The sequence below is a fragment of the Meles meles genome, chromosome 20, assembly GCF_922984935.1.
Source record: "Meles meles chromosome 20, mMelMel3.1 paternal haplotype, whole genome shotgun sequence".
Taxonomy (NCBI): domain Eukaryota; kingdom Metazoa; phylum Chordata; class Mammalia; order Carnivora; family Mustelidae; genus Meles; species Meles meles.
The window spans coordinates 26,142,801-26,163,444 of NC_060085.1; the positions used below are offsets into that span (position 1 = coordinate 26,142,801).

The window sequence follows — 20,644 nt, forward strand, 5'->3', positions numbered from 1 at the left end:
TCCCAAGAGAAATTCATGTTAAAATTGTGGCATATGCAAGACACAGAGACAAATAATTCATTCCTTGGTTGTGAACTTAATCCTAAGTGTGCTGATCTGCCTCTCTGGAGACAAGAGGTAGCCGGCTGGTAGGACCAGGTGAAGATGATTTAAAGACTGACCCCCTTCTCGAGTACCCAGTTCTTGGAGATAAAAAAGAGGATTTAGTCTATGCCTTTCAGCTTCAGTGTTGGGGCTGGGCGGGCTGAAGATGCCAGAGGCTGCAGGCGGGGGCCTGGCCAGAAGGTGGAGTATTCTCAGTTGACTGTATTGCAGTAGGATGATAACAGCAAAGTGTTCTCCAAGCTTAGGCTGTATCAGTTAAATTTGTTCTTAAAGAAAACGGTTAAGGTCAGTGTCATTTTGTCATGTAGTTATAATTCTATAAGGACCAATTGCATCAGTTGCCTAGGGATTTTCAAATTGACAGATTTGTTCTAATTCAGGTTTCTGCCTTGCTTAGAGGAAATAAAAGGAGTTGATAATATACCCAAAGTTTCTATAAAAGTTATCAGTTATGGTATAAACATGATTTAATATTCATAGCCCTATAAAACCCCACCTGAGTGAAATCTAATAGCACCCAATGGGGCCCATTTCCTTTTTGAGGCCTCATGTCACAAAAGCTCTTGTCACAACAAAGAAGCAGAAACATATTAATACTCTGTGGTTGTCCAGCTGGATTACTATATTTGGTAAAAATAGGACAGAAATAATGGGGAAGGTATTGGAGTTGGACAGACTGGAGTTCAAATCCTACCTCAGTGGGCAAGCTCACTTCTTATAGCTTTGGTTTTCTCAAAAATAGGGAAAGGGGCGCCTGGGTGGCTCAGTGGGTTAAAGCCTCTGCTTTCAGCTCAGGTCATGATCCTGGGGTCCTGAGATTGAGCCCTGCATCAGGCTCTCTGCTCAGCAGGGAGCCTGTCCTCCCTCCCCTGCCTGCCTCTGCCTACTTGTGATCTCTGTCTGTCAAATAAATGGATAAAATCTTTTAAAAAAATAGGGATAATACCAACCTTATAGGGTTGCTGCAAAGATTAGAATTAATGAAGTAATGTGCCTAGTTCAAAGTCTAAGTAGGAATTTATAGCAGATATTTTTTTTTTCTGGGGGGCAGCCGACTGTCTGTCTTTGTGAGTCTATAGATACTGGAAAACCACTCACTTCCCAGCCTCCTTTATAATTACAGCTTAGACCCATGAGCTAGACTTTGAACTAGGGTGCAATGCACAAAAAAGCAGGAATAGCAAAGAATCTTTTTTGATGACCTCAAGGGCCTGCCCTAGACCAGAGTCTATGTGGCAGCTATGTGAGCTGTAGTGTCAAATACCCAACCAGGGTTGAGGACCTGCTCTTACCATGACATGGTGAGTTCTAGATATGACTCCGGATGCCTTGGCTCTCTAGCCATCTTGGGAATTCTATGATCTACCCAAATATTCTTTCAGTAAATTCCTTTTTTTACTTAAAGTAGGCAGCCTATTTCTTTGGACTGAGAGAGCTAACCTGTAGCTTTGGCTGAGCAGAGGAAGAGAGTATAGTGAGGACCCATATAAAGCCAACACTTGGGGAGGGTATTGCAGAAGGACAGAAAGAACCCGGGTCCTTGATGACAACACTTGCTCAGTCACCCAACTCCAGAGCCTGTCCTTCATTTGTACTACCTTTTTTTATGTGAGATAATAAGTTTTTTTTTTTTAATATTTTATTCATTTATTTGAAAGAGAGAGAAAGAGAGAGAGCACACAAGCTGGGGGAGAGGCAGGCAGAGGGAGAAGGAGAAACACTCCCTGCTGAGCAGGGACCCTGATGTGTGGCTCCATCCCAGGACCATGGGATCATGACTTGAGCTGAAGACAGACACTTAACCAACTGAGCCACCCAGGTTCCCTGAGACAGTAGGTTTCACTATGGTTTAAGCCAGTTTGAATCAGGTTTTCCATTACTTGCACCAGAAAAAATCCACAGAGATAGTGCTTCATAAACCATGGTTATGATTACTCCATCTACCCACCCACTAGTGATGTTGGGAGGATTAAGTTTATTTTAAGCAAAGGGAGTTGTCTAGGGCCTGACACACAGTGATCCACCATCAATGCTAATTTCTTTCTAATTTTACCTGTAGTTGTCGGATACTGATGCGTAAGTCTGATTCATTAAATCCATATGGAATATTCCAACCAAGAGGACCAAATTTCTTTCTCTCTTGGACAAGGGCGTGAAAAAAACAAACTCCAAACAGCAACTTCTCCCATGTCTTGAGTATAAAAATTAGGCAACAAGAAAAAGTTCTGATCAGATTTCCATCAGTAAAATGAGGGGAATCAACAACCTTTTTTCATTATAAGATTCTATGATCATATATTTCTGTAAACTTCTTTTTAAAAAAGACATGCTAACTAAAACAATGCATGCTATAAAAAGTGTTAATCTTATGACTTAAAACCCCCAAAGCTAGACAAACTGCAATATTAAACTTTGTTAAAATGCAACAATTCTACCATTTGCCAAAGTACTGGCTACTCATACTTTGGTGTTGCTTCACAGATATTTACAACTTCAATACTTAAAATGTTATCCCACAGACTCACTGGCATATGCTTAAAACTAGAAGGGCGAGGGCATAATTAATTATTATGATAGGAACAAATCCTAATATATAGTTCCTGATTTTATGACTTTCCATTCGGAGATCAGTTTTGAAACCTTTGTTTGTTTACTCTGGCCTGGCATCTTCATATGCGTGACAGGTATGTCAGAAGGGAAGGGCCTTTCCCTGAGCCTATGTCAGTACTCTGGCGGATGGTCACCCACCTCTTTGAGGAACCCCCAGTAAGTTTCAAGTATGCTATCTTGATGTTTTAAATTAGATCATTTCAAACATAGCTCCAAATGCAGGAAAAATCCATCCAACTATCTTCATGTGATGTAGTAGAAATTATTTATATAATATTAAGATGCAAGTATACCATGGTCTTACTGAATAACTATATTCCTGAAATGTACATAAATTAAAGCATATTTTAAATAAATGGAGTGAAAGCTGTGGTGAAACATTTAAAAGGGGAAAAACTTTTGGCAGTGAGAGCAATAACCTAATTTGCCTGTATTTTCCATGTATTTTCACCCCAGTGGGGTTTTCTTAAGGAGATCATAATCCCTCCACATTTTTGGTCATGCTTGTAGGCCAAAAATGCACCTCTTATATCAGAGAAATATTGGGATTTCTTGCAGAAGCTCAAACCCTCAATGGGGATCAGACACTGTACTACCTTCTCCATTTTATTAAGCTCTCTTTCTAGCTAACCCACCAAATATCCTATTTTTCTCCCACAATTTCAAATAAAAGTATTGCTTTTAGAATTAGGGGAACACAGAAGGTATCATTAAGCAGAGACTAGCTGGCTTCCAAAGAATTCAATTCTTTATTTCCAATACCATTCTTTTTCTAGCTTAAATAGGCAAGTATGATAAATGGCATTGGGGTGAAGGCAAGGAATGAATTTCCCTTAGTGTTGATGTTTCTTTCCATGTGAAGAGACCTCGGTGTAACACTTCTAGATTTTCTCCATCCTTGTATTCACTGCAGGAGAAGGGAATAATCTATCTGGTTGATAAATTTTGGAAAAGTTAACCAGATATGCTTTGCTCAACTTTTCCATCTTAGAAGCCAGCTTTCCTTAGGAAAGAAAGTTTTCCTCTGTTCCTGAGGGTGGATCAATTTGCTTAATTCTATTCAGTGATATGAACTCCATTTGTTCAGAGACATCAACTATATCTCCCAACTTAGTCTATATCAGTAACTAAAGTTATAATCTGGTTCCCTTATGTTTATACTTTTGGTAAGAATGCCAGCAAGGAAAAAGGAGTGCTATCTATTTATTAGGATTCCTAAGTCCCCAGTACCACGTACAAACGGTTTCACTTGAGTGCACTCAAAAGCAAGATTAATATGTCAAAATGGTATTGCTAGGATTTAAGTTCCATGAAGCCAGATTTGGGGGGGAGGGGGACCTATTTTATTCTCACTGCTTTATATCTAGTACCTAGCAGAGTACCTAACACACATTTTGTTGAAAGAATGAATACATGATATAAAAATAGATTGCTACTCTTGGGTCTTTGTCAAACTTGTTATTGGATTTTGGTTTACAAACCAAGACATTCAGTCAGTCAACAGATACCTATTCGACTGTCTTCTCTGCAAGAAGCAGAGCACAGACTGCTGGGAAGAAAATGATGAACGATATAATATCTGCCTTCTTAGAAAATGCCTAAAGGTTAATATTGTTAAATATTTATATTCCCAGATTTTTCTCACTGTAAGAACACATTTCAAAAGCTCCAGAGGCTGAACATTACCAGTTCCTTTCCTGGGCATCCACTGAAAAACTGAGCATCAGAAATTGGATCAGAGAGATAAGATTGAAGGAGATTTAGCCGAAGACCCGTGGGAGGCTCATTAGTCATTTTCACTCCATTCTGTAGGATGGTTACTGGGAACTAAGTCAGAATAAACAGAGCATTACTCAAGAGAAGAAGACTGAGTCCTAAAATTGCATATACTAGTGGGTTAAAAATAGGTACAAAAGAGGACTCCAGAAATATTTTTAAGAGCTCTTAAGGTGTAGCATTTAAAGGTTGATTAAGATACACAACGTAAGAGAAAACTGAATAAATGTACTGAACTTCATACAAAATAAACATACTTTCGGAGATGGATAACTGGTGAGCCAAAGCCTAAAGGATGAGTTACAGACTTCAGGGGTAAAATCTTCACATATTTTTTCCAACATGGGCATCCAGGAGACGGCAAGGTGACAGTTCTGTAGGCACACCCACGTTCCTTCTTCTGTTGCTGCTTTAATCATTTTTGTTGCAATTGGTCCTTGTCCTTGTCCCAGGGAAATAGCTTGAAATTTATTTCCAGACATAGCTTTATCATTTGCAAATTTCAGCAGGCCTAAGAGAGCACAAAAAACCAGTTTCACTGCTTGCTCTAAAAATCATAAAGCATGCCTTATGTTTCAGAAGTTCCAGGTAATTCCCTGGAAGGTTCCAGTTACTTTTCCTCATACATCTCAGGTTTACTAAGTGATCTGCAATCCTGTAAGGGATGGCCATGGAGCTAGATGGTTTACTTATAGGTTTTTCAAAGTGTGCAGTAGGCAGACTTACTAGCCATAGGATCTGCTCCCGGAGATAGCACAAAAATTAAAGGGATGGTACAGTTTGAGTCCAAGTAACTCTTTGTCAGATCAAACGGAGGCGGCTCCACAAACTTCTTCCCCAGTTTGTCAGTTACATAATTTGTAATAGCTGGAGTTATCTGTTAAAGAGAGAGACGATATGCCTTTTAGAGTGATTTTCATTTCATGTAACAATGGTGATGATGACTGAAAACTGACAGAGAGTACATTTTGAGTCTAATGGTCAGGAAAAGCATGCTGCATATCATAGACAAAGTGCAAATTTCCCTAATACGTAAGAAGTATCCATAAACTGATAGAACCAAATTAATAATCCAAAGGAAAAATGGGCAGAGATGATGAACAATTTATAGAATCCATTTATAAAAATGAAAAACGCATGAAAAGATGCTCAACCTCATTCAGTAGAGCAGAGACTGCAAACTGTCCCCCTGTTTGTCTCCTCTTGGTGATACAACCCCAAGATTTCTCAACTTTTCTTGCACTTAAATGTGGCTGCATGACTAAGTTTTGGCCAGAGGGATGCGAGTAGAAGTTATACATGGAGCCTTCATTTTTTAAATTTATTTTTTTAAAGATTTTTATTTATTTGACAGAGATCGCAAGTAGGCAGAGAGAGAGGAGGAGGCAGGCTCCTTGCTGAGCAGAGAGCCCGATGTGGGGCTCGATCCCAGAACCCTGGGATCATGACCTGAGCCGAAGGCAGAGGCTTTAACCCACTGAGCCACCCAGGCACCCCTACATGGAGCTTTCAAAAGGTATTTTTATAAGGAAGCTGTTTGCCTTCAGTACTCTCTTTTGCTCTTCAACAGATGTGGTATTCATGAGTCAGCTTCAATCCCACTGATGAGGACCACACTCTAGGGGACTTTCCTAGCATGAGAGAAAGAACTTGAATGTCTGGGTGATCTCAGAAACAGCTGCCCTGCCAGTTCTCAGGTATTTGCTCTGGGCTCTTAGGCAAAAGAGAGATTCACTTCTATTTTACTTAGGCTACTGTATTTTGGGTCTCTTTGTTACAGCAGCTTAGTCTTACCCTAATACTCGTAATTTTAAAAAATACAAATGATAACTATACTTAGATACCATTTTCCCCATATCAGATTGTTAGGTAAAGGGACAAGGAGAGGGTCTGTGTATTGATGACCCCTAGAGGGTTTCCTTCACAGCACGCTGAAATGTGTTAGCTCAAAAGCCCACTGGCACTAAACTCAAACTTTTGCACATTCGATTGTTGTAAACATAGCCCAAAGAAGCAGATGTTTAGCCATTGGCAGCCTGCCTACTTTGCACCCAACATCTGCTAGCTATCCATAAGTCCCAGGACATAAAGACCCCAAGCTAGTGAAGCCCTTCAGAGGTCCAATCCAGTGACTCCAAACCCTAGTGCTGCTGAGAAACATCCCCAAGACACTGTCCCTTCTCTCTTCTCCCAAGGGAGTTCCCTTTAGAGTTATGGGATCCCCAACCCGCAATCCCAGCATCTGGAGATTCCTGCTGTGAGAGACTTCTCTCTCTCCAGCATGTAAACTCTTTAAGCATTATCCTGCATAGCTCCTGTGGGCCCATTACCAGCTCGTGTGCATGCCTTGCTCTGCCCCATTGGTCCCCAAATTCCTCAACCCCTCTATACAGATTAACAAAGATCCAAAAGTTTGGATCTGTGTGGAAAAAAAACTATGGGTTAAACAGATATTCTCATACACTGCTGTAGAAAAGTAATCTGGTATAAATTTCATGGAAGCCAATTTGGCAATATCTGTAAAATTACAAATGGGCAAATCCACTGATTCAGCAATGTTATTCCCAGGACTTTATTCTGAGAGAAAAAAGTTGCATATGTGAGAAATGATTTTTGAATAAGATTATTTATTGTAACATTTTTATAGGGGATAATATATACATATTGTAAAAGTCCATCAATAGGAAACGGTTAAAGAAATTGTGGCATACTCTTACGATGAAATACCATGCAATTGCAAAAAAAAAAAGAATGAGAAAGCTCTTTATAAACAGAGGAATAAGCAACATGCAAAACAGTGGATGCAACCATTTGTGTTAAAAATAAATGGAAAAAGAATTTATGCATATGCATATTTATAAGTGCATAAAAGGGTAACAAGAAGCAGATAACATGAGTTGTCTGAGGGAAAGGATACTGAGAGCGTGGGAGATGCAGATTGGAGGTCCACTTTTCTCTGTATTCATGTATTCAAAATAGTTCTGAACCACAGGAACATGTTACTTATTTATAAATTACATTAAAATGAATTTGAAGCAAAAGAATGATCCTCATCAACATTAGCAGCAGAAAGTAAGTACAAAGAGGTATTTGATATCACATTCTAAATGCTAAACAACTTTCTAAAGTGAAGCTGTAGGAATTCGGTTAAGGGAGGAGAGATCATGACAGGCTTCTGTGGTCCTGGCAGAGATGGGTCTGCATTGTATGGAATAGGTGGGAAGGAGAGATGGAGTCCTCTGTGGGAGAAATTTTGCATGGTTGTGAGCAATTCTGTAGTTTTAAACAGTGGAAAGTTACATAAGTTTCAAGACAAGAATGGAATTGTGAAAGAGGTATGATTAGCCAAGGTAACAAGACTGCCAAGCTGTACTTCTGTCTTTATGCTATAGGTAGTGAAAGGACATTGAAGAGTTTTCAAAAAAGGAGCTCACAAAGATATAACAGACTTACTTTCTTTAGTAACTTCACATGAGCAATGATGAATTTTTTTTTTTTTTTTACAATTAACACCATGTAGAGTTTCTATCTAGCACAGATCTTTGATGCAAATTTTAAGGAAGGGGAGATACAGAGGACACAGAGACCTTACCCCTATTACTCTATGCACAGACTAGGGCAATGTTCCCTGAGATGATCTAACTGAAATCAAGTAAGAGAATTTTCTATAGAAAAAGTACCTTGTTTCGGTAACTTAATATAAGAAACATTTATAAGACTTTTCTATAAGATTTTGACCCTTCATGGAAGATATTCTAGAGAAGAAATTATGGAGACTTAAACCTGGAGATAAGCTTTGTGATGGTTAATTTTAGGTGTCAGCTTTGTTAGAACAGAGTACTCAGATATTTGGTCAAATACTAGTCTGGATGTTGCTAGAAAGGTATCTTAAAGATGAGATTAATGTTTAAATCAGTAGACTTTAAGTGCACTACTCTCCATAATACAAGTGGGTCTCATTCAATCAGTTGAAGGCCTTAAGAGAAAAAAAGACCTCCACTGAACAAGAGGGAATTCTGCCAGTTCCCTGCCTTTGGACTTGAGCTGCAATATGGCCTCTTCCCTGGGTCTCCAGGCTGCAGATTTTGGACTAGTCAACCTCCACAATCACATGAGCCAATTCCTGTAAATCTCTATCTTACCTATCCTATTGGTTCTGTTTCTCTGAAGAATTCTGACAAGCAGAGACTTAAGTTGAACTTAGTTTAATTCAATTCAATTTATCAATTCAGCTCAATTCATGACATTTACTGAGATGTCGTACTATCTTCCAGGCACTGCTTTAAGTCCTGGAGATATTGAGCAAAATAAGACATGGGTTCTGACCTCCAGAAGCTCGGAGCTTAGTGGGAGATGCTAACAAACAAGCAATTATTGCATATTCCAGTGTGGTAAGGGCTGTAATGTTTAAGCACAGACTTCCAAACATGGCAGACTAGGCAATAACTCCATACTTGGCTTTGAAACGTTTCCATTGGCAATCAGGGAACCACTTTATGAAGTGCAAATTAGGCAAGTATTTCCCAGAGGCAGAGTTAATCACTGCTAAGTTTACAATGAACAAAGGAGGCTACTGGTGATAAAATAATGAATACAGCATTGTTTTGGCTTTAAAGGGATTTACTGTTTAGTGAAAGAAACATATATATACACACACAACTGTCAGGTAGAAAAGAATGAGGTAAGTTTTAACAATGCACAAAGGTCTCTAAGACTTAAAATAGGAAGAAATACTCAGAAGTCTAATAATTATGCAAGCCTCTGTTTGAATCTACTCAGAGGCTAAGTGAAGCCTTAGATGATGCTCCTTGGGAAGCTTTACTAAAAAGAAAATGTTAAAAAAAAAAAAAGGAAAGAAAGAAGGGAATACTACAATTACTTTCACCAACTTCATTTTATACATGGAGCTCAGAAAGACAAAGTGACTTTCTCAAAGTTCAAACTACACGTATGAAATAGTTTTTGGTTTTCTGTTTAAAATTTTTTCTTTTGGGTAACTGGGTGACGGGCATTAAGGAGGGCTTGTGATTTCATGAGCACTGGATGTTATACACAATGAATGAATCATTGAACATGACATCAAAAATTAATGATATACTCTATGTTGGCTAATTGAGATTAAATTTAAAAATATAATTGGAAATGCATCTCCTAATGAGATGAAATAGGATCTAACTTGTCATACGCATTTAATGAAAGAGAAAGGTGTATTTGGCTGAAAATTAACCAGCCCAGTAACTAGAATAATATTATTCTTGTTAATAGGAAGTAAAAAATTAAATATTTTATATGGTAAAATAAAATAAGCATTAGCTATCAAAAAATAAAATTTCTGGGCATCTGGGTGGCTCAGTGGGTTAAGCCTCTGTCTTTGGCTCAGGTCATGATCTCAGGGTTCTGAGATCGAGGCCCGCATTGGGCTCTCTTCTTACCAGGGAGCCTGCTTCTCCCTCTCTCTCTCTGCCTACTTATGATCTCTCTCATATATCTCTCTCTCTGTCTGTCAAATAAATAAAATCTTAAAAAAAATAAAATTTCTTCTTTTGTAACACCATAATCACCTTTCCTGAATGTGTGAAAATCAGTGTCAGCCTGTTTATTTCACCTATAGAAAGATTTTTGTATCTGCTGTCCATCTGTATGTCCTCTTCAGAAAAATGCCTATTCGTGTCTTCTGTCCATTTTTAACTAGATTATTATTGTTTTTTGGGTGTTCAGTTTTATAAGTGCACTCTGGAAAACAGCATGGAGTTTCCTCAAGAAGTTAGAAATAGAACTACCCTATGATCCAGCAATTGCACTACTAGGTATTTACCCTAATGATACAAACATAATGATTCAAAGGGATACATACACCCCAATGTTTATAGCAGCATTATCAACAACAGCCAAATTATGGAAAGAGCCCAAATGTCCATCATCTACTGAATGGATAAAGAGGATGTAGTATTTATATACAATGGAATATTACTCGGCCATAAAAAGAATGAAATCTGGCCATTTGTAATGACATGGATGATGCTGGAGAGTACTATGCTAAGGGAAATAAGTCAGAGAAAGGCAAATACTATATGATTTTGGTCATATGTGGAATTTAAGAAACAAGATAGATGAGTATAGGGGTAAAAAAGGAGAGGCAAACCAAGAAACAGACTCTTAACTATAGAGAACAAACTGGGGGTTACTGGAGGGAAGGGGAGGGTTGTAATGGGTTAAATAAGTGAGGGGGATTAAGGAGGGCAATTGTGGTGAGCACTGGGTATGTAGGTGTGAATCACTAAATTCTACACCTGAATCTAATACTGTATGTTAACTTACTGGAATTTAAATAAAAACTTGGAAGAAAAAAAAAAGATTTTTGTGTATGTTTAAACTAACAAAACTGTGACATGTGTTAAGATTTTCTACCATCTTTTACTTCTTACCAATATGGCCTCTTCTACTAACAGGGCCCAGATTTACACTCTCACATAAACAACTAAAAATGGACAAAATTTAAAAAACAACCATTTTCAAACACTGGGCAATTCAGACAACAGGTGCTAACAGACTTGGATCTCTATGAAAAGAGGAAACACACTAAGTGAGATCTACTGTCCCTTTAGCTTTCCTCTGGGAGGTACATTCCAGCCTGTGGAATAGGAAAAGTGACTGAAAGCAGAGCAACACAGTGTGGCTAACTTGGGAAGACAGAAATCAGAGTTCAAGGTGGAAGGCCACTAGAAGTTGCAGAGTTCAAAGTAAAAGGGAACTACTGAGAAAAAAAGAAAGAAATTTGCATAACAGTACCCTCGAATCTTTGCTGAATACAAAGGTGTGCAGGCATAGGCTAAGCAGAGTGACCGGAAAACTATGAACTGGGGATCTACAGAGCTACCAGAGTTCATGCAAACCTGGGAATTATTCGAGTTTGCAATAGCCACAGTGGAGAGCCCTTGGTGATCACTTGGGGCATTCAGTAAAGTACCCACAAGGGTCACGCTTTAGTAGTGGAGCTAAACAATCCATTGAGTAAAGGCTGTCCTGCATTTGTGCTAATAAATGTTAAAATAGTCTTTGAAAGGAACAATCTGAAGTTAAGTAATGTAACTATGTAGCCGAAAGGATTGGTAACATTTTTCTACAGAGGGCTAGATAGTAAAAACTCTAGGTATTGTGGATCACATAGAATTTCTGCTGCATATTCTTTTTCTTATTTTTTTAAAAACAACTCTTTAAAATACAAACACTATTATCAACTCATGTCATGGGCTGGATCTGGCCCACAAGTGTTGTTTGCTGACAACTGAACTAGCAGAATAAAACTCAACAATCTTTAAAAGAACAGAACAAAATCAAATTATCAACAACGTCTGGCATCTAATCAAACATTACTGGGCAGGCCAAGAAGCAAGAATATACAATCTATAACCAAGAGTAAAATCAGTAAATAGAAACAGATCCAGAAATTATGGAATTAGCAGTCACAGTTTAAAAATGTTTTGAGGGGAGGAGTCAAGATGGCGGAGAAGTAGCAGGCTGAGACTACATCAGGTAGCAGGAGATCAGCTAGATATCAAACCATTGCAAACACCTACAAATCCAATGGGAGATCGAAGAGAAGAACAGCAATTGTAGAAACAGAAAATCAACCACTTTCTGAAAGGTAGGACTGGCGGAGAAGTGAATCTAAAACAATGGAAGATAGACCGCGGGGGGAGGGGCCGGCTCCCGGCAAGCGGCAGAGCAACGGAGCACAAAATCAGGACTTTTAAAAGTCTGCTCCACTGAGGGACATCGCTCCAGAGGCTAAACCAGGGTGAAGCCCTCGCGAGGTCCCTCAGGGTCACAGAAGGATCGGGGGTGTCTGCATGTCACAGAGCTCGCAGGTATTATACCAGGGAAGCCGGCTACAGAGACAGAGCTGAGGAGTGAGCTCTCAGCTCAGGGTTACCTTGAACCAGTCGCAGGCTGGGTGAGCTCGGAGCGCAGCCGGAGGCCAGGGAGACGGGAGTGATTGGGCGCATTTCTCTGGGGGTGCACTGAGGAGGGGGCCCCGAGCTCTCGGCTCCTCTGGGCCAGAGATTGGGAGGCCGCCATTTTCATTACCGTCCTCCGGAACTCTACGGAAAGCATTCAGGGAACAAAAGCTCCTGAAAGCGAATCCCAGCAGATTACTTAGCCTGGCCCCTGGTAAGGGCAGGGCAATTCCGCCTGGGACAAAGACACTTGATAATCACTACAACAGGCGCCTTCCCCAGAAGATCAACAAGAAATCCAGCCAAGACCAAGTTTACTTACCAAGGAGAGCAGTGGAATTCCAGAGGAGGAGAAAGCAAAGCACGGAACTCATGGCTTTCTCCCCATGATTCTTTAGTCTTGCAGTTAACTTAATTTTTTTAATTTAATTTTTTTTTCTTCTGCTAAATTTTTTTTAACTTTTACCCTTTTCCTTTTTAACATTTTTAAACTAGTTTATCTTAACAATACCTTTCATTAAAAAAAATAATATTTTTTTAAAAAATATTTTATTTATTTGACAGAGAGAAATCACAACTAGGCAGAGAGGCAGGCAGAGAGAGAGGAGGAAGCAGGCTCCCTGCGGAGCAGAGAGCCCGATGCGGGGCTCAATCCCAGGACTCGGGGATCATGACCTGAGCCGAAGGCAGAGGCTTTAACCCACTGAGCCACCCAGGTGCCCCCCAAAATAATAATCTTTTTTGAACCTTCATTATTATAGTCATATTTTATCCTTCATTGTATTTAACTTTATTTTTTGTATACACATAGGGATTTTTCTTCTAAAAAGTTTGGGGTACAACTTCTTCTAATAGATCAAAATATACCCTAAATCTAGCTCTGGGCTTTTTCTAGTCTCCAGCCTGAACAAAGTCTCTCCACATTCTTTTTCTTTATTTTCCCAACCAACTTATTTTATCAACTCCTTTTTTAGAAATTAAAAAAATTTTTTTTCCATCTTTATAGGCATATTCCATCCCTTCATTGTGTTTACCCTTATATACGTTTTTTCATTCTTTAAAATTTGGGAGGTAATTTCTTCTAAGAGACCAAAATACTCCCAAAATTAAGTGGGTGACCGTGTTCTAGTCACCAGTCTAATATATATATATTCATTTTTTTTTCTTTTCTATATTTTTTCTTTATTTGTTTTCTTTTTTTAATTTTTTTTCCTGAACTTTTTATCCCCTTTCTCCCCCCCACAATTTGGGGTCTCTTCTGATTTGGTTTAAGTGCATTTTCCTGGGGTCTTTGCCACCCTTTTAGTATTTTACTCGCTCCTTCATATGCTCTTATCTGGACAAAATGACAAGGCGGAAAAACTCACCACAAAAAAAAGAACAAGAGGCAGTACCGAAGGCTAGTAATCTAATCAATACAGACATTGGTAATATGTCAGATTTAGAGTTCAGAATGACAATTCTCAAGGTTCTAGCCAGGCTTGAAAAAGGCATGGAAGATATTAGAGAAACCCTCTCTGGAGAGATAAAAGCCCTTTCTGGAGAAATAAAGGAACTAAAATCTAACCAAGTTGAAATAAAAAAAGCTATTAATGAGGTGCAATCAAAAATGGAGGCTCTTACTGCTAGGATAAATGAGGCAGAAGAAAGAATTAGTGATATAGAAGACCAAATGACAGAGAATAAAGAAGCTGAGCAAAAGAGGGACAAACAGCTACTGCACCACAAGGGGAGAATTTGAGAGATAAGTGACACCATAAGATGAAACAACATTAGAATAATTGGGATTCCAGAAGAAGAAGGGGGGGGGGAACAGAAGGTGTATTGGAGAGAATTACTGGAGAGAATTTCCCTAATATGGCAAAGGGAACAAGCATCAAAATCCAGGAGGTGCAGAGAACCCCCCTCAAAATCAACAAGAATAGGTCCACATCCCATCACCTAATAGTAAAATTTACAAGTCTTAGTGACAAAGAGAAAATCCTGAAAGCAGCCCGGGAAAAGAAGTCTGTAACATAAAATGGTAAAAATGTTAGATTGGCAGCACACTTATCCACAGAGACCTGGGAGGCCAGAAAGAACTGGCATGATATATTCAGAGCACTAAATGAGAAAAACATGCAGCCAAGAATACTATATTCAGCTAGGCTATCATTGAAAATAAAAGGAGAGTTAAAAAGCTTCCAGGGCAAACAAAAACTGAAAGAATTTGCAAACACCAAACCTGCTCTACAGGAAATATTGAAAGGGGTCCTCTAAGCAAAGAGAGAGCCTAAAATTAGTAGATCAGAAAGGAACAGAGACAATATACAGTAACAGTCACCTTAAAGGCAATACAATGGCACTAAATTCATATCTCTCAATAGTTACCCTGAATGTTAATGGGCTAAATGCCCCAATCAAAAGCCACAGGGTATCAGAATGGATTAAAAAAAAAAAAACCATCAATATGTTTCCTACAAGAAAACTCATTTTAGACCCGAAGACATCTCCAGATTTAAAGTGAGGGGGTGGAAAACGATTTACCATGCTAATGGACATCAGAAGAAAGCTGGGCTGGCAATCCTTATATCAGATCAATTAGATTTTAAGCCAAAGACCATAATAAGAGAAGAGGAAGGACACTATATCCTACTCAAAGGGTCTGTCCAACAAGAAGATCTAACAATTTTAAATATCTATGCCCCTAATGTGGGAGCAGCCAACTATAAAAACCAATTAAGAACAAAATAAAAAAAAAAAAACAGATCAACAATAATACAATAATAGTAGGGGACTTTAACACTTGATCTGGACAGATCATCCAAGCAAAAGATCAACAAGGAAATAAAGGCCTTAAATGACACACTGGACCAGATGGACATCACAGATATATTCAGAACATTTCATCCCAAAGCAACAGAATACACATTCTTTTCTAGTGCACATGGAACATTCTCCAGAATAGATCACATCCTGGGTTGTAAATCAGGTCTCAACCGGTATCAAAAGATTGGGATCATTCCCTGCATATTTTCAGACCACAATGCTCTGAAGCTAGAACTCAATCACAAGAGGAAATTTGGAAAGAACCCAAATACATGGAGACTAAACAGCATCCTTCTAAAGAATGAGTGGGTCAACCAGGAAATTAAAGAAGAACTGAAAAAATTCATGGAAACACATGATAATGAAAACACAACGGTTCAAAATCTGTGGGACACAGCAAAGGCAGTCCTGAGAGGAAAATATATAGCGGTACAAGCCTTTCTCAAGAAATAATAAAGGTCTCAAATACACCTACACCTAAAGGAGCTGGAGAAAGAACAAGAAAGAAAGCCTAAACCCAGGAGGAGAAGAGCAATCCTAAAGATCAGAGGACAAATCAATGAAATAGAAACCAAAAAAGCAATAGAACAAATCAATGAAACTAGGAGCTGGTTCTTTGAAAGAATTAATAAGATTGATAAACCCCTGGCCAGACTTATCAAAAAGAAAAGAGAAAGGATGCAAATAAATAAAATCATGAATGAAAGAGGAGAGATCACAACCAACACCAAAGAAATACAAACAATTATAAGAACATACTATGAGCAACTCTACGCCAACAAATTTGACAATCTGGAAGAAATGGATGCATTCCTAGAGACATATAAACTACCACAACTGAACCAGGAAGAAATAGAAAACCTGAAAAGACCCATAACCAGTAAGGATATTGAAGCAGTCATCAAAAATCTCCAAACAAACAAAAGTCCAGGGCCAGATGGCTTCCCAGGGGAATTCTACTAAACATTTAAAGAACTAATTCCTATTCTCCCGAAACCGTTCCAAAAAATAGAAATGGAAGGAAAACTTCCAAACTCATTTTATGAGGCCAGCATTACCTTGATCCCAAAACCAGACAAGGATCCCATCAAAAAAGAGAATTACAGATCAATATCCTTGATGAACACAGATGCGAAAATTCTCACCAAAATACTAGCCAATAGGATCCAACAGTACATTAAAAGGATTATTCACCAGAACCAAGTGGGATTTATTCCAGGGCTGCAGGGTTGGTTCAACATCGGCAAATCAATCAATGTGATACAACACATTAATAAAAGAAAGAACAAGAACCATATGATACTCTCAATAGATGCTGAAAAAGCATTTGACAAAGTACAGCATCCCTTCCTGATCAAAACTCTTCAAAGTGTAGGGATAGAGGGTACATAATTCAATATTATCAAAGCCATCTATGAAAAACCCACTGCAAATATCATTCTCAATGGAGAAAAACTGAAAGCTTTTCTGCTAAGGTCAGGAACATGGCAGGGATGTCCATTATCTCCACTGCTATTCAACATAGTACTAGAAGTCCTAGTCTCAGCAATCAGACAACAAAAAGAAATGAAAGGCATTCAAATCGGCAATCACTCTTTGCAGATGATATGATACTATATGTGGAAAACCCAAAAGACTCCACTCCAAAACTACTAGAACTTGTACGGGAATTTAGTAAAGTGTCAGGATATAAAATCAATGCACAGAAATCAGTTGCATTTCTCTACACCCACAACAAGACAGAAGAAAGAGAAATTAAGTAGTAAATCCCATTTACAATTGCACCCAAAACTATAAGATACCTAGGAATAAACCTAACCAAAGAGGCAAAGAATCTATACTCAGAAAACTATAAAGTACTCATGAAAGAAATTGAGGAAGACACAAAGAAATGGAAAAATGTTCCATGCTCCTGGATTGGAAGAATAAATATTGTGAAAATGTCTATGCTACCTAAAGCAATCTACACATTTAATGCACTCCCTATCAAAATCCCACCCATTTTTTTCAAAGAAATGGAACAAATAATCCTCAAATTTATATGGAACCAGAAAAGACCTCGAGTAGCCAAAGGATTATTGAAAAAGAAAGCCAAAGTTGGTGGCATCACAATTCCAGACTTCAAACTCCATTACAAAGCTATTATCATCAAGACAGTATGGTACTGGCACAAAAACAGACACATAGATCAAGGGAACAGAATAGAGAGCCCATAAATAGACCCTCAACTCTATGGTCAACTAATCTTCGACCAAGCAGAAAGAATGTCCAATGGAAAAAAGATAGCCTCTTCAATAAATGGTGTTGGGAAAATTGGACAGCCACATGCAGAAAAATGAAATTGGACCATTTCCTTACACCACACAGAAAAATAGACTCAAAATGGATGAAGGACCTCAATGTGTGAAAGGAATCCATCAAAATCCTTGAGGAGAACACAGGCAGCAACCTCTTCGACCTCAGCCACAGCAACTTCTTCCTAGGATCATCGCCAAAGGCAAGGGATGCAAGGTCAAAAATGAACTATTGGGATTTCATCAAGATCAAAAGCTTTTGCACAGCAAAGGAAACAAATAACAAAACCAAAAAACAACTGACAGAATGGGAGAAGATATATGCAAACGACATATCAGATAAAGGGCTAGTGTCCAAAATCTATAAAAAACTTAGCAAACTCAACACCCAAAGCACAAATAATCCAATCAAGAAATGGGCAGAGGACATGAATAGACATTTCTGCAAAGAAGACATCCAGATGGCCAATAGACACATGAAAAAGTGCTCCACATCACTCGACATCAGGGAAATACAAATCAAAACCACAATGAGATATCACCTCAACCAGTCAGAATAGCTAAAATTAACAAGTCAGGAAATGACAGTTGCTGGCGAGGATGCGGAGAAAGGGGAACCCTCCTACACTGTCGGTGGGAATGCAAGCTGGTGCAACCACTCTAGAAAAGAGCATGGAGGTTCCTCAAAAAGTTGAAAATAAAGCTACCCTATGACCCAGCAATTGCACTACTGGGTATTTACCCTAAAGACACAAATGTAGTGATTCGAAGGGGCACATACCCCTGAATGTTTATAGCAGCAATGTCTATAATAGCCAAACTATGGAAAGAACCTAGATGTCCATCAACAGATGAATGGATAAAGAAGATGTGGTATATATATATATATATATATATATATATATATATACACACACACATACACACAATGGAATACTATGCAGCCATCAAAAGAAATGAAATCTTGCCATTTGTGACGATGTGGATGGAACTAGAGGGTATCATGCTTAGTGAAATAAGTCAATCAGAGAAAGACAACTATCATATGATCTCTCTGATATGAGGAAGTGGAGATGCAACATGGGGGGTTTGGGGGGTAGCAAAAGAATAAATGAAACAAAATGGGATCGGGAAGGAGACAAACCATAAGGGACTCTAAATCTCACAAAACAAACTGAGGGTTGCTGGGGGGAGGAGGGTCGGGAGAGTGGGGTGGGGTTATGGACATTGGGGAGGGTGTGTGCTATGGTGAGTGCTGTGAAGTGTGTAAACCTGGTGATTCATAGACCTGTACCCCTGGGGATAAAGACACATTATATGTTTATAAAAAAATTTTATTTTATTTATTTATTATTATTATTTTTAAAGATTTTATTTATTTGACAGAGAGATCACAAGTAGACAGAGAGGCAGGCAGAGAGAGAGAGAGGGAAGCAGGATCCCCGCCGAGCGGAGAGCCCGACGCGGGACTCAATCCCAGGACCCCGAGATCATGACCCGAGCCGAAGGCAGCGGCTCAACCCACTGAGCCACCCAGGCGCAAGTTAAAAAAAAAAAACAGTTGTTGTAACTGTGTTCAAGTATTTAAAGAAAACATGAGGGGTGCCTGAGTGGCTCAGTGTGTTAAGCCTCTGCCTTTGGCTCAGGTCATGATCTCAGGGTCCTGGGATCGAGCCCCGCATCGGGCTCTCTGCTTAGTGGAGAGTCTGCTTCCCTCTCCCCCTCTGCCTGTAGTATCTCTGCCCTACTTGTGATTTCTCTCTCTGTCAAATAAATAAATAAAATTAAAAAAAAGAAAACATGAACAGAATGAAAAAAATATAATATATAAAAAAGAACCAACTGAACTTTTAAAAAAGATATATTTTATTTATTTATTTGACACAGAGAGAGAACACAAGCAGGAGGAACAGCAGGCAGAAGGAAAGGAAGAAGCAGACTCCCTGCTAAGCAGGGAGCCCAATGTGGGACTCAATCTCAGGACCTTGGGATCATGACCTGAGCTGAAGGCAGATGCTTAACCAACTGAGCCACCCAGGCATCCCCCAAATGAACTTTCTATTAGTGAAATATACGATAAGTGAAAAAAAATTTTTTTAAAGATGTATTTATTTGAGAGAGAAGGAAAGAGCACACCTTAGTGCTTGTAAGCAAGGGGTAAAGGCAGAGGGAGAGGTAGAGAAAGACTCTCAAGCAGACTGCCTACTGAATGAGGAGTCCAAAGCAGGACTTGATCCCGCAACACTGAGACCATAACCTGAGCCAAAACCAAGAGTTGGATGCTTAACTCTCGGAGCCACCCAGAAGCCCCTGAAAGAAAAAAATTACCTGAATAGGAAAAATAGCAGATTAGACACTATAAAAGAAGAAATCAGAAAACTTAAAGATAACAATAGAAACTATACATACAAACTGAAGCACAGTGATAAAAAAAGTTTTAAAAATAATTAACAGGGGCACCTGGGTGGCTCAGTGGGTTAAGCTGCTGCTTTCGGCTCAGGTCATGATCTCAGGGTCCTGGGATCGAGTCCTGGCATCAGGCTCTCTGCTCAGCAGGGAGCCTGCATCCCTCTCTCTCTCTGCCTACCTCTCTGCCTACTTGTGATCTCTCTCTGTCAAATAAATAAATAAAAATCTTTAAAAAAATAATTAACAGAGTTATCATCTATGATATAATACCATGCAGTCTAATGTATATTTATTTGGAATCATAGGGTAGAGTGGGAAAAAGTATTTGAAGAAGGGGCACCTGTATGGCTCTGTTACTTAAGCCTCAGAGTCTTGGTTCTGGCTCAGGTCATGACCTCAAGGTCATCATATTGAGCCCTGTGTCGGGCTCCATGCTTAGTATGGAGTCTGCTTGAGATTGTCTCCCTCTTCAGCTGCCCCTCCCCGACTCAAATAAACACATAAAATCTTTTTTGAAAAGTATTTGAAGAAATCATGATCAAAATTTTTCTCAAGTTGAGGAAAACTATATGCCTACAAATCTAAGGAGCTCAATGAACCTGTTTAAGTATCTAGAATGAGGACCAAAGAATGAAATAACAACAGCTTTTAACCTAAAACAACTTATTTTTTAAAAAAATCTGA

At 39.0% G+C, this 20,644-nt stretch overlaps 1 protein-coding gene across 1 annotated transcript in view; it reads right to left on the reverse strand.

Annotated features, from left to right (window-relative positions):
• DNAH12 (dynein axonemal heavy chain 12) overlaps nt 1-20,644 on the reverse strand; it is a 247,019-nt gene that overhangs the window by 14,271 nt on the left and 212,104 nt on the right. Inside the window, exons 64-67 of the mRNA XM_045992256.1 lie at nt 5,218-5,368; nt 4,749-5,002; nt 4,402-4,542; nt 2,159-2,296 (exon numbers count right to left, since the gene is read on the reverse strand). Coding sequence (XP_045848212.1) covers nt 2,159-2,296; nt 4,402-4,542; nt 4,749-5,002; nt 5,218-5,368 — 684 coding nt within the window. The remainder of the gene's footprint in view (nt 1-2,158; nt 2,297-4,401; nt 4,543-4,748; nt 5,003-5,217; nt 5,369-20,644) is intronic.